The following is a 9984-nucleotide window of genomic DNA, read 5'->3' as shown; positions in this document are numbered from 1 at the left end:
AGTGTACAGAAGTGAGCAGCAGGATGCTTATATATCAATAACTATTATTTTAAAATGTATTGAAATTTTCCTTAAAATAATACCTATACTTGATTGAAAAAGTTAATTGGAAATTAATGGCTTATGACAAGCATACCAGCCCACACTCTTCCCAAACTCACTTTGCTGTTGTTCATAGAGGCTGTCATCTTTAAATCTTTCAGCTGATTTCTCTGGCCTGTGCCTTTTTATTTCTGAATGATATGCTTAGAATACTATTTTTTTGACTTACCAATTTTAGAAATTTTCTACTCACCTCCTATCACAGTAGATTTCCTCTCCTTCATTCCTCCGCCAATATAATTATATTTCATCATATTAATAATTCATTTATATATTTTTAAATATAATAATATGATAATATTGTATTTATATTATTATAACTACGCAAATATTATATGCATACTACTAACCCAGCCATGTTATTATGACCACCCACTACCTTTATTTTTTTCCTCGTGTTAGTGATTGTCTTTGTGTTCTTTTCTTGGTTTTTAGTGTTCCTTTTACTAATTTTCTTTTTTCCTATTTCAGTCTCTCATTGTTTGTTTACTCATTGGAGTGTTGCTTGACTTTTATCCCCTCCCACCTAGTGACATTTTAATTTTAGTTATCAAATTTTTAATTTCTAAGAATGCTTCTTGTTCTCTTCTTGTTTCTTCTTCCCCACCAGCTAAAAATCTATGATGTTATAACAAGGATCATAAATTGTATCCCAGTAGATTAAGAAATCTTGGTTAAAACCTGTTGTATCCCAGTAAGTTGAAAGATGTTAACGTGTCGTATTTTCTTTCAAAAGCAGTTGGTTGAGGAAGAGAATGGAACAAATGCTCTTTTTAAAACACAGCAATTTTGTGATGAACTCAAATTGCAGTTTTAACTTTGCCATTATAATGAATGTATTTGATCCAAAATTTTTTAAATCTAGGCTGTTGTCTTTTAAATAACAAATTACCTTACTGGTATCATGAAGAGTAAATGTTAGTACTGATTTGGAAAGACATTCTCATTTAGGAGATGAAATAGAAAGTAAATGAGGAGAAAGAAAAGCTTTTATTATTTATTTTCTTTTAAATATTTTAGTATCATGGTGCAGGCACCAGAAAAATCTTACAGTTCCTCAGAACCTGTTATTTCGGCACAAGAGCAGGAGACTCAGGTAAGGCTTTTGTAAAAAGGTAATTAGTTTATGATAGGGTAGTTATGATTCTATGCATGCTTAAAATTCTGTATTTTGCCAGTATTTTAAAAATTGTTCTTAAGCTAAGAATCTGAGTTTATATTTCAGTTTATATTCATTCTAAGGAAAAATGTGGGATCTGAAGCTCTAAAAATAAAGGACTGGATCTTTTAAGTACATTTTTAAAAGTATTGAGTTGTTTCTTTGTTTTTTGTTCAGACTGTGTTATATGGCAAATTGGTAGAAGCTAGGCAGAAACATGCCAATAAAATGGATGTTCCCCCAGCTATTCTGGCAACAAACAAGATACTGGTGGATATGGCCAAAATGAGGTAAACTATCTTTTGCATGTGTTCTCATTTATTTCCTTCTAACAAAATTTATCCAAGTTGATAATATGACCATAGCTTCCACTGTCACATCTGGGAGGTGACTCAAATTCCCCCTGCTGCGATGCTTATCTCTTTGCCAAGCTTTAGTACCACATTTCTATATGAATAAAAACCAGTTACGTTTTCAGCAATCATATTCAATATATATAAAATCTAACTCATTATCTACCCACCCTGCATTTTATTCAAATGCCAAAATTCCTCTTTTTGGATTCTTTTTGATTATCATACCGTCACATTCCTAGTCAGAGGTTCCTAATGCTTAAAACCTCTGATCTGAATTTTCTCTCCTCCAACATAAAACCTTTTCCTCCTCCTCCTCCTCCTCCTCCTCTTCTTCTTCTTCTACTTTCTTTCTTCTTTCTTCTTCTTCCTTCCTCCTCCTTCCTTCCTCCTTTTCCCTTCTCCCTTCTCTCTTCTCCCTCCTTCTCCTCCCTCCTTCTCCCTCCTTCTCCTCCCTCCTTCTCCTTCCTTCTTCTCCCTCCTTCTTCTCCTCCTTCTCCTCCTCCTCCTTCTTCTCCTCCTCCTCCTTCTTCTTCTCCTCCTCCTCCTTCTTCTTCTCCTCCTCCTCCCTCTCCTCCTCCTCCTCCTTCTTCTTCTCCTCCTCCTTCTTCTTCTCCTCCTCCTTCTTCTTCTCCTCCTCCTCCTTCTCCTCCTCCCTCTCCTCCTTCTCCTTCTTCTTCTCCTCCTCCTCCTCCTCCTTCTCCTCCTCCTTCTTCTTCTCCTCCTCCTCCTCCTTCTCCTCCTCCTTCTTCTTCTCCTCCTCCTCCTCCTTCTTCTCCTTCTTCTTCTTTTTTCTCTTCCTTCTCTTTCTCCTTCTCCTTCTTCCTTTTTTTCTGAAGACAGGTCTCACTCTGTTGCCCAGGCTGGAGTATAGTGGTGCAATCACTGCTCACTGCAGCCTTGACCTCCTGGGCTCAAGCTATCCTCCCACCTCAGCCTCCCGAGTAGCTGTGACTACAGAACATGCCACCCTGCTCAGCTAATATCTGTATATTTTGTACAGACAGGGTTTTGTCATATTGCCCAGGCTAGTCTCCAACTCCTAAGCTCAGGCAGTCTTCTTGCCTCAGTCTCCAAAGTGCTGGCACTACAGGTGTAAGCCACTGTGCCTGACCTCTTTTTCTTGTTTAAATACTTTTCATACCTTTTGTAAAACGGGTTCCTTGTTGCCTGTCTATGCCTTCCTCCTCCTCCTTAATGACACCTCATTAGTTCTGACTGTTTTCCCTTGGCGTGTTGCAGAAGCCTCTTAACTATTAACCCTTCATTCTCTCTCTCTGTTTCATCCAGTATATGAGTACCAAACTAAATCTTCCTTTATCATGTCTTACTTCTGCTTAAATGGTTTCTTTCTAGCTTGGAATTCAAGGCCCTCCATTTATGAACTTGCTTTTCCATCTAAGTTACAGAATTTGAAACAATACCTGGGTTGTTTACCACTTGTTGAAGACCCGTTTTCAACTTCCATATATTTATTTTCAGTGTTGCTTCTCCTTGTAGTTTCCTTGATTCCTCAAAACTCCTTTTAAGAAATTCTTTAAGATCTTGTTCTATTACTGTAAAGACTATGAGAAGGTATTTCATGATCTTATTGGTGAAGTAATTCCTCTCTCTTGAATTCATAGAGGACTTTCAGATGAATTCTAAAGATGCTTCTCTGGCACTTACCACACAATGCTATATTTTAGTTTTTTGTAATTAGTGGTAAACGTGTATTATTATATCTTCTAGATTTTAAACTCCGAATAAAGGTATTAGCTCCTCATCTTTTTGTGTGTCTCCCATAAGCACCTAGCACAATGCCTTGTAAACACGGGGTGATCATTAAACATTTAGAAGAAGTTATTTGCCAAGAATAGTTGCTTGGTAATTGTATTCGTCTTTTGCTTCCTTTTAAAAAATTGTTTCTGTCATGTATACATATGTAACAAACCTGCACATTGTGCATGTGTACCCTAGAACTTAAAGTATAATTTAAAAAAAAATTGTTTCTGTCACTAAATTGCATCCAATAGATATTACTTGAGTGCAGAATTTTCTAATGACATTACACAGTGCTATATCTGACACTAATTCTGTTGTTAATAAGTATTCTAAGACCATACTTTACTATTCAGGATATATATATATATATATATGTATATGTATTTGGGACTGAGTCTTACTCTATCACCTAGGCTGGAGGGCAGTGGCACAATCTCGGCTCACTGCAACCTCTGCCTCCTGGGTTCAAGCAATTCTGCCTCAGCCTCCAGAATAGCTGGGACCACAGGCGTGCACCGCCACCCCCGGCTAATTTTTTGTATCTTAGTAGAGATGAGGTTTCACTGTGTTGTCTAGGCTGGTCTTGAACTCCTGAGCTCAGGCAATCCACCTGTCCCGGCCTCCCAAAGTGTTGGGATTACAGGCATGAGCCATCGCACCTGGCCCAGAGGAGATATTTAATGAAAAGGAGTAATCATTAGATCGGCAGATTTTTAAAAGGAAGGAGGGCATCGAATGTGTTCTTGGATATTGGACACAATAAGAAATATTGAGTTAAAAGTCTGAAGGAATTGGCAGATACACTGTTATTGGTAAACACTTTGTAGAAGAAAATAATGAATGAGACTTTCTTTTGAGATTTTCTTAGCCTCTTAGTTGTTCCCAGTTAGAGCCTCATACTTTTCCTTTTCATGACTATAAAGATAATAATAAAATCAGTAATAAAATGAATATTTGATATGTTAACCTGTTCCTTTATGATAATGTCCTGTTTACCAGTTAACAGTGTGTTTTTGTGGTGATGGGGACAATAGTGTTTTTATTCGTAAGTTGGTAAAAGCACAAGTCTTTAAATGGTGGTAAGCAAAGAAAGAGATTATAAAACATGATTAGTTGTATTATACATTGTTTTCGTTGTTGGAAAAACTGTACATTTAGAGAATCATTATGAAGCTGAACATCAGCTATATTGCTGGAGTGATACTGTTTCAGTGGTTTCTTGACCTTTTTGTTGTTGTTAAACACAGACCAACTACGGTTGAAAACATAAAAAGGATTGATGGTGTTTCTGAAGGCAAAGCTGCCATGTTGGCCCCTCTGTTGGAAGTCATCAAACATTTCTGCCAAACAAATAGTGTTCAGGTAAAATACTGTGGTTTGCAGGAGCTCTTAGAGAATAAGCATTTTTTGTAACCATTTCAAAAGTACCCTTCAGAAGCAACATTTTCTCACTTTCTTTGCATTTCCATACTGGACACTTAGAAAATGAATTTAGATTGTTTTTACAGTCAATCTGTCGTAAAAACATGTCAGTTATCTACTTTTAAAGATGATACTAAAAAGTAGTTGTCCAGGCTGCTGATGTCTTTCTATTTCATTGGGAGGTTTTGTTTTTAAATTGGAAACATTATTTTAGGTTGATAAATTATAATTTTACATTCAAATATGGTAGTTGGAAATTAAAGCTGGAAAGTTATCCTTGCTATGAGTTGGTCAGGAGCTCAGCCACTTGCTTTTGGTTTAGCATATTCTCTAATCTCCCTCCCCTTCCAGTAATGCTGTCTTTTGATAGTACATGGATTTCATATTATTCTCTTCAGTTTTAATAGTGTTTCCTTCATATCCTTTTATTATTGCCTGTTCTGCCATAAGTGACCATTTCCAGAAAGATCATTTGGGATTTTCTCTAAACTCCACGTAGCAGACTCTATGGTGTATACTCTGCAGAAGGTGAGGCAGTGGGGAATAGAGGGCAGACTACTGGACTTGGAGTCTCAGAATCAGGACTTTAATTCTTCCTTACAGTTGTTCACCTGGTGAACCTGAACATGTCCTTTGATTTCCTTGGGTCTTCATTTCCTCAGCTACACAATGGAAATGACACTTCCTCCCCCACATCCGGGAAACAACAGATGACATTAGAAAAATAGAAGACATGGGATAAGTATAAAACATTGAAAGAGTTAAATACATTCAAGACAATATTAAGGGATTATTTTTTACTTCCAAGAAGCTCCTGGAAGCTTTGGGCAGGCACAGTTGGATCCTACTTTAGAAAAATCTTTCTCTAACTATAAGTAGAAAACCCTTCTGCTTTTTGAATGTAGCATTTCCCTCTTTTGATATAGAATATCTTTGGCAACTTTAAATTTTCTTTTTCATACTGTTATATAAGACATCATGTGAAAATTCTTATTTCTTACTGAGTTTTTGGAAATAAAATGATAATGTCTTAATGGTTTGGGAAGAATATCATACCTACCAGTGGTGATTGAGTAAGTTCCCTCTCTTTGGACACTTGACAGTCGTATCTTCTTTCATGATTAGTGATATTATTGAATAATGAATGAATGATTTCTCCTAACTCCCCTTCAGGAGAGGAAACTGAAGTAGGGGAAAAGGTAAATTCCTCAAGGGATGGGTATAAAACCTTTATGAACCTTCTGGATAGAGAAGATGACTGCTAATTTCTGTGATTAGAAATTATACTTGGGTTATTCTGCAAATTGAAATCATTTATTTTTTAAAATGTCAATTTTAATGTTTATTAAGCAAGTTTTGTTATTCATGAATTTCATTAGCCTTTAATATATTTTTTAAATTTTGAAGTAAAATTTCTTGCTGTCACAATACACATTAAAAATTACAAATATGACACATATATTAAGCGCATTAAGATGTCCATTTAGGAAAAATATGCTAAAATATTTTTATATAAATACATGTTTTTGAGAATTTTGAGAATTTATGGAACAAAGTAATGATACAATCCACAAATGTACAATTAAAGGGTTTAGGGATATCCAAAATACTTGGCAAAGTAATCTGAAATAATACTCTTAGGAAGGAAGGGCTACAATGTGATTCTAGTAAACAAAAATCTAATCAAATCATACTCTAGTCCCAGCTACTCGGGAAGGTGAAGCAGGAGAATGGCATGAAGCCGGGAGGCGGAGATTACAGTGAGCTGAGATTGCGCCACTGCACTCCAGCCTGGGTGACAGAGTGAGATTCTGTGTCAAAAAAAATAAAAAAGACTGTATGAACATATATGGCATAAATATGTACAAATGTTATTTATTTTAAAAAAATCCAGGGGTAAGGGCAGAGTAGTTAGAAAATACCTGAGGGTGTTCATGAAATAAGATTGGCTATGAATGACAGTTGCTGAAACTGGGTGATGCCCATCTTACTCTCTCGACTTGTGTTATATGTTTGATATATCCCACAATAAACCTTAAAAAAAAAAGATGAGTGGTCAGTTATAGGAAGATATAAATAGAAAAGACAATAAGGACAAAAGTTGGCAAAGCTTACCTAAGCACTCTTTAGATAAAAAGACATTTTCGCTAACTAGATTTGAATATTATAGTTTAATTGGCAAGGAGAATGCGTCAACTTAATCTTTGTTAAGAGACTACTTAAGGCACTATCAGAAGTTCCCTTATGGCGAGGTGCAATCCCTTGTGCCTGTAATTCCAGCACTTTGGCAGGCCAAGGCAGGCAGGCTGCCTGAGGCCAGGAGTTAGAAAACAACCTGGGCAACATGGCGAGACCCCACCTCTACAAAAACAATTTTTTAAAATTAGCCAGGCATGGTGGTGGTATCCTGTAATCCCAGCTACTTAGGATGCTTAGGCAGGAGGATTGCTTGAGCCGGGGGATTTGAGGCTGCAGTGAGCCATCATTGTGCCACAATACTCCAACTTGAGTGATAGGAAAAAAAAAAAAAGTGTCTTTGTTATAGTCTCAAACTTTCAGGTGAGCTGGCTTCCTATATAACTCTTCTATAGGACAGAACATACTGGTTGGGGCAAGTGAAACTGTCCAGTTGTATGCCTCATAAGTTAATGAATTTGTTTTCTAGTGTATACACTGATATTTATACACACATACACATAAAACCAAGTTCAGTAGATGGGTAGTGCAACTCTACTCCCCAAAACCCAACTACCCTGTAATAAGACACATTAGACTTTTGAGATTGCATGGATGAGGACTGAAATGCTGGCCTAGACCATGGCGTTGCCATAGTGGGGTGACCAGTCTGAAGAGCCAACAATGCTTCCTCAGTAAATACATATTTTGTCTTGATAGGATTTCTACAGATTGCAAAATGCAGCTATTCTGAAACTGTAAAAGAGAAACAGAAGCATGTAACACCTGGGAGTGTTTTATTAGACCCACCATATGCTCAGAACATGAAATCTCTGCTGCTAGGGTTATTTGATTGAAACTGTCTTTTGTGTTGATGTGAGAGTTTAGCTCTGAGATTCTTCCCCATGTAAAATGTAATCCCCCAAAAGGTTTGGCAAGCACGTTTTATTGCCTTGGGTCAGATAATTCAAATTCTAACATTAGACATCATCTATATAGCATGTAAAAAGTAAAACAGAAACATTTATGTTTCTCACCAAGCAGTAAATTAATACTCAACTAATAAATTTCTTAAACTCCCTAATAACAGAGTATGGAAACAAAAAATGAACTTCTTTCGAAAAGAAAAGTTCATAGATACGTTTCCTCATATATGTATACATAATATAGTAGACCACATGATAAATAACCTTATAAAAATGATACCAATAGCATTCATCAAGAGACGAGGCACTTCTTTAAATTATTAATTTAGTTTGTTACAGGTTTTATTATGGCTATAGTATGTTGTTTTAATCTACCTTTTATGTGTAGTTAAAAAAAAAAAAAGTTGTCTATCTCTTTACCTTTATTTCAGCCTTTAAAAAGATTCCATTATTTTTTCATTAATCTTGTTTTTCAGTCGTTCCCCATTTTTTCTTTTAAACATTTCTTAAGGAACCATATTTAAGATTTTATAGAATACTTAGATTTCTAGTTGGGGTGTATCATTTAGAATTAGATATGCAGAGAGAGTGTTATGATATATTTCCTTATGATGTATTAGTGGTTATAGTACCTAAAATTGAATAGTGATTCTGTTCGTTTGTTCGTTCGTTCATTCATTCATTCATTCATTCATTCATTCATTCATTCATTCAATATTCACTTCCAGGGATTGGGGACTTACTTAAAGACAGAGTGGTTCCCATTATACTTCCTTTTTTTAGTCCTGCTTATTGGTTAAAGCGAAGACTAGGAAATGTTTGTTATTACAAATATTTTGTTAAAAATTAAATTTGTGTGCTCTAGCATTGTTTTACTTTTTTAAATCAATACGTTAAAAATCCAACTTCTTTTTGAGCTCCCTATAAAAAGGGAATTATTTGTTGCTTATAGGTTTAACTTGTGTTTATTTTTTTCTTAATGGCTAATGATCATATTTATATTCTATTGTTATATTGATATTATTGATCATTTGTGCTACATTTAAAATTCTGTAGACAGACCTCTTTTCAAGTACAGAACCTCAAGAAGAACAGAAGACGAGTCTGGTAGCAAAAAATAAAATATGCACACTTTCACAGTCTATGGCCATCACATACTCTTTATTCCAAGAAAAGAAGATGCCTTTGGTAAGTGTGACTTTCAAGTTACAGGGAATTTTTTTAGTTTATTTAAACTTGTGTTTTATCAGCTGTTTAGTATTAAAGCTCTGACTTGGGATAATTTCCTCCAACTCTACAATAAATCTCAGTTTAATTTTAAAAGAGAACGTTTTCTTTTTCTGTTAAGCCTCCCTGTTAAGTAATAGCAGCAAGTTTAGTTTGGCCATGAATATCTTCTAGAGGTTGTATCAGGGTACTGATAAACACATTTATAGCTCAGGGATACTGCCTTAGCCATATTTTAAAATGGGACTAATAGTTTAAAAACTATAAATATTCACAGTGTTAAGAAACAACCTCAAGATGCATTAAGAAAAAGGAAGGTGCAAAACAGTGAGAAAAACAAACGTAAATGTATGTGTGTGCATATGCATGCTTATATAGTCACATGTTCTTGTATGTGTACAAAAAATACATACTGGATCTCTGGAAGCATAGCCAAACAACTGGAAATATGTTTTTAAAAACTTGCTTTTCATTCTATCTCTTCTAGTACTGTTTTGATGCTCTTTGAAAACAATCTAATTGCTGTAACAAATGACCATATGTAGGCCGGGTGTGGTGGCTCATGCCTGTAATCCCAGCACTTTGGGAGGCTGAGGCAAGCAGATCGTTTGAGGTCAGGGAATTGAGACCAGCTGGACAACATAGGGAGACCCTGTCTCTACTAAAAATACAAAAATTAGCCAGGCATAGTGACACGTGCCTGTAATCCCAGATACTTAGGAGGCTGAGACACAGGAATCGCATGAATCCAGGAGGCAGAGGTTGCAAGGTTGCAGTGAGCTGAGATTGCGCTACTGCATTCCATCCTGGGCGACCAAACAAGCCTTGGTCTCCAAAAAAAAAAAAAAAAAGCTTA

General features: G+C 35.9%; 1 protein-coding gene across 1 annotated transcript in view; it reads left to right on the top strand.

Moving 5' to 3' along the window:
- WRN (Werner syndrome, RecQ helicase-like) overlaps window positions 1–9984 on the top strand; it is a 147640-nt gene that overhangs the window by 112949 nt on the left and 24707 nt on the right. Inside the window, 2 exon segments of the mRNA XM_011977717.1 lie at window positions 4626–4740; window positions 8958–9089. Of these exon segments, the coding sequence (XP_011833107.1) occupies window positions 4626–4740; window positions 8958–9089 (247 nt within the window).

This window comes from Mandrillus leucophaeus, unplaced genomic scaffold (assembly GCF_000951045.1).
Source record: "Mandrillus leucophaeus isolate KB7577 unplaced genomic scaffold, Mleu.le_1.0 Scaffold183, whole genome shotgun sequence".
Lineage (NCBI taxonomy): Eukaryota > Metazoa > Chordata > Mammalia > Primates > Cercopithecidae > Mandrillus > Mandrillus leucophaeus.
This window is presented reverse-complemented; position numbering and strand designations above follow the sequence as displayed.